Source organism: Phaethon lepturus, unplaced genomic scaffold (assembly GCF_000687285.1).
Source record: "Phaethon lepturus isolate BGI_N335 unplaced genomic scaffold, ASM68728v1 scaffold26299, whole genome shotgun sequence".
Classification (NCBI taxonomy): Eukaryota; Metazoa; Chordata; class Aves; order Phaethontiformes; family Phaethontidae; genus Phaethon; species Phaethon lepturus.
Genome location: NW_010563171.1, coordinates 3,261 through 3,493, shown reverse-complemented (window position 1 = coordinate 3,493; position 233 = coordinate 3,261). Strand labels below are relative to the sequence as shown.

Here is a 233-nt window from a genome sequence, read left to right as displayed (position 1 = left end):
TGGTGGACGGAGACGCGCCGTGGGCTCCAGCGGGTGGGGGGAGCCGTGCCCAGGGCTCTGCTGTCCCCAGGCCCCGGGGAAGGACATGGCAGTCCTCGCTTGCTGCCTGCGCTCTGCTCTTCCCCCTTCACAGGTGGACCCTTACCTGCCTTACGAGTACACCTGCGAGGGGATGCTGGAGCGGATCCACGCCTACATTCAGCACCAGGTTGGGGAGCATCCCTGGTCTCCTG

At 67.0% G+C, this 233-nt stretch overlaps 1 protein-coding gene across 1 annotated transcript in view; it reads left to right on the top strand.

The window, feature by feature from the left end:
• The first annotated feature begins 85 nt into the window (after positions 1-85).
• LOC104626563 (alpha-1,6-mannosylglycoprotein 6-beta-N-acetylglucosaminyltransferase B-like) overlaps positions 86-233 on the top strand; it is a 2,594-nt gene continuing 2,446 nt past the window's right edge. The window contains exon 1 of the mRNA XM_010294508.1: positions 86-208. Coding sequence (XP_010292810.1) covers positions 86-208 — 123 coding nt within the window. The remainder of the gene's footprint in view (positions 209-233) is intronic.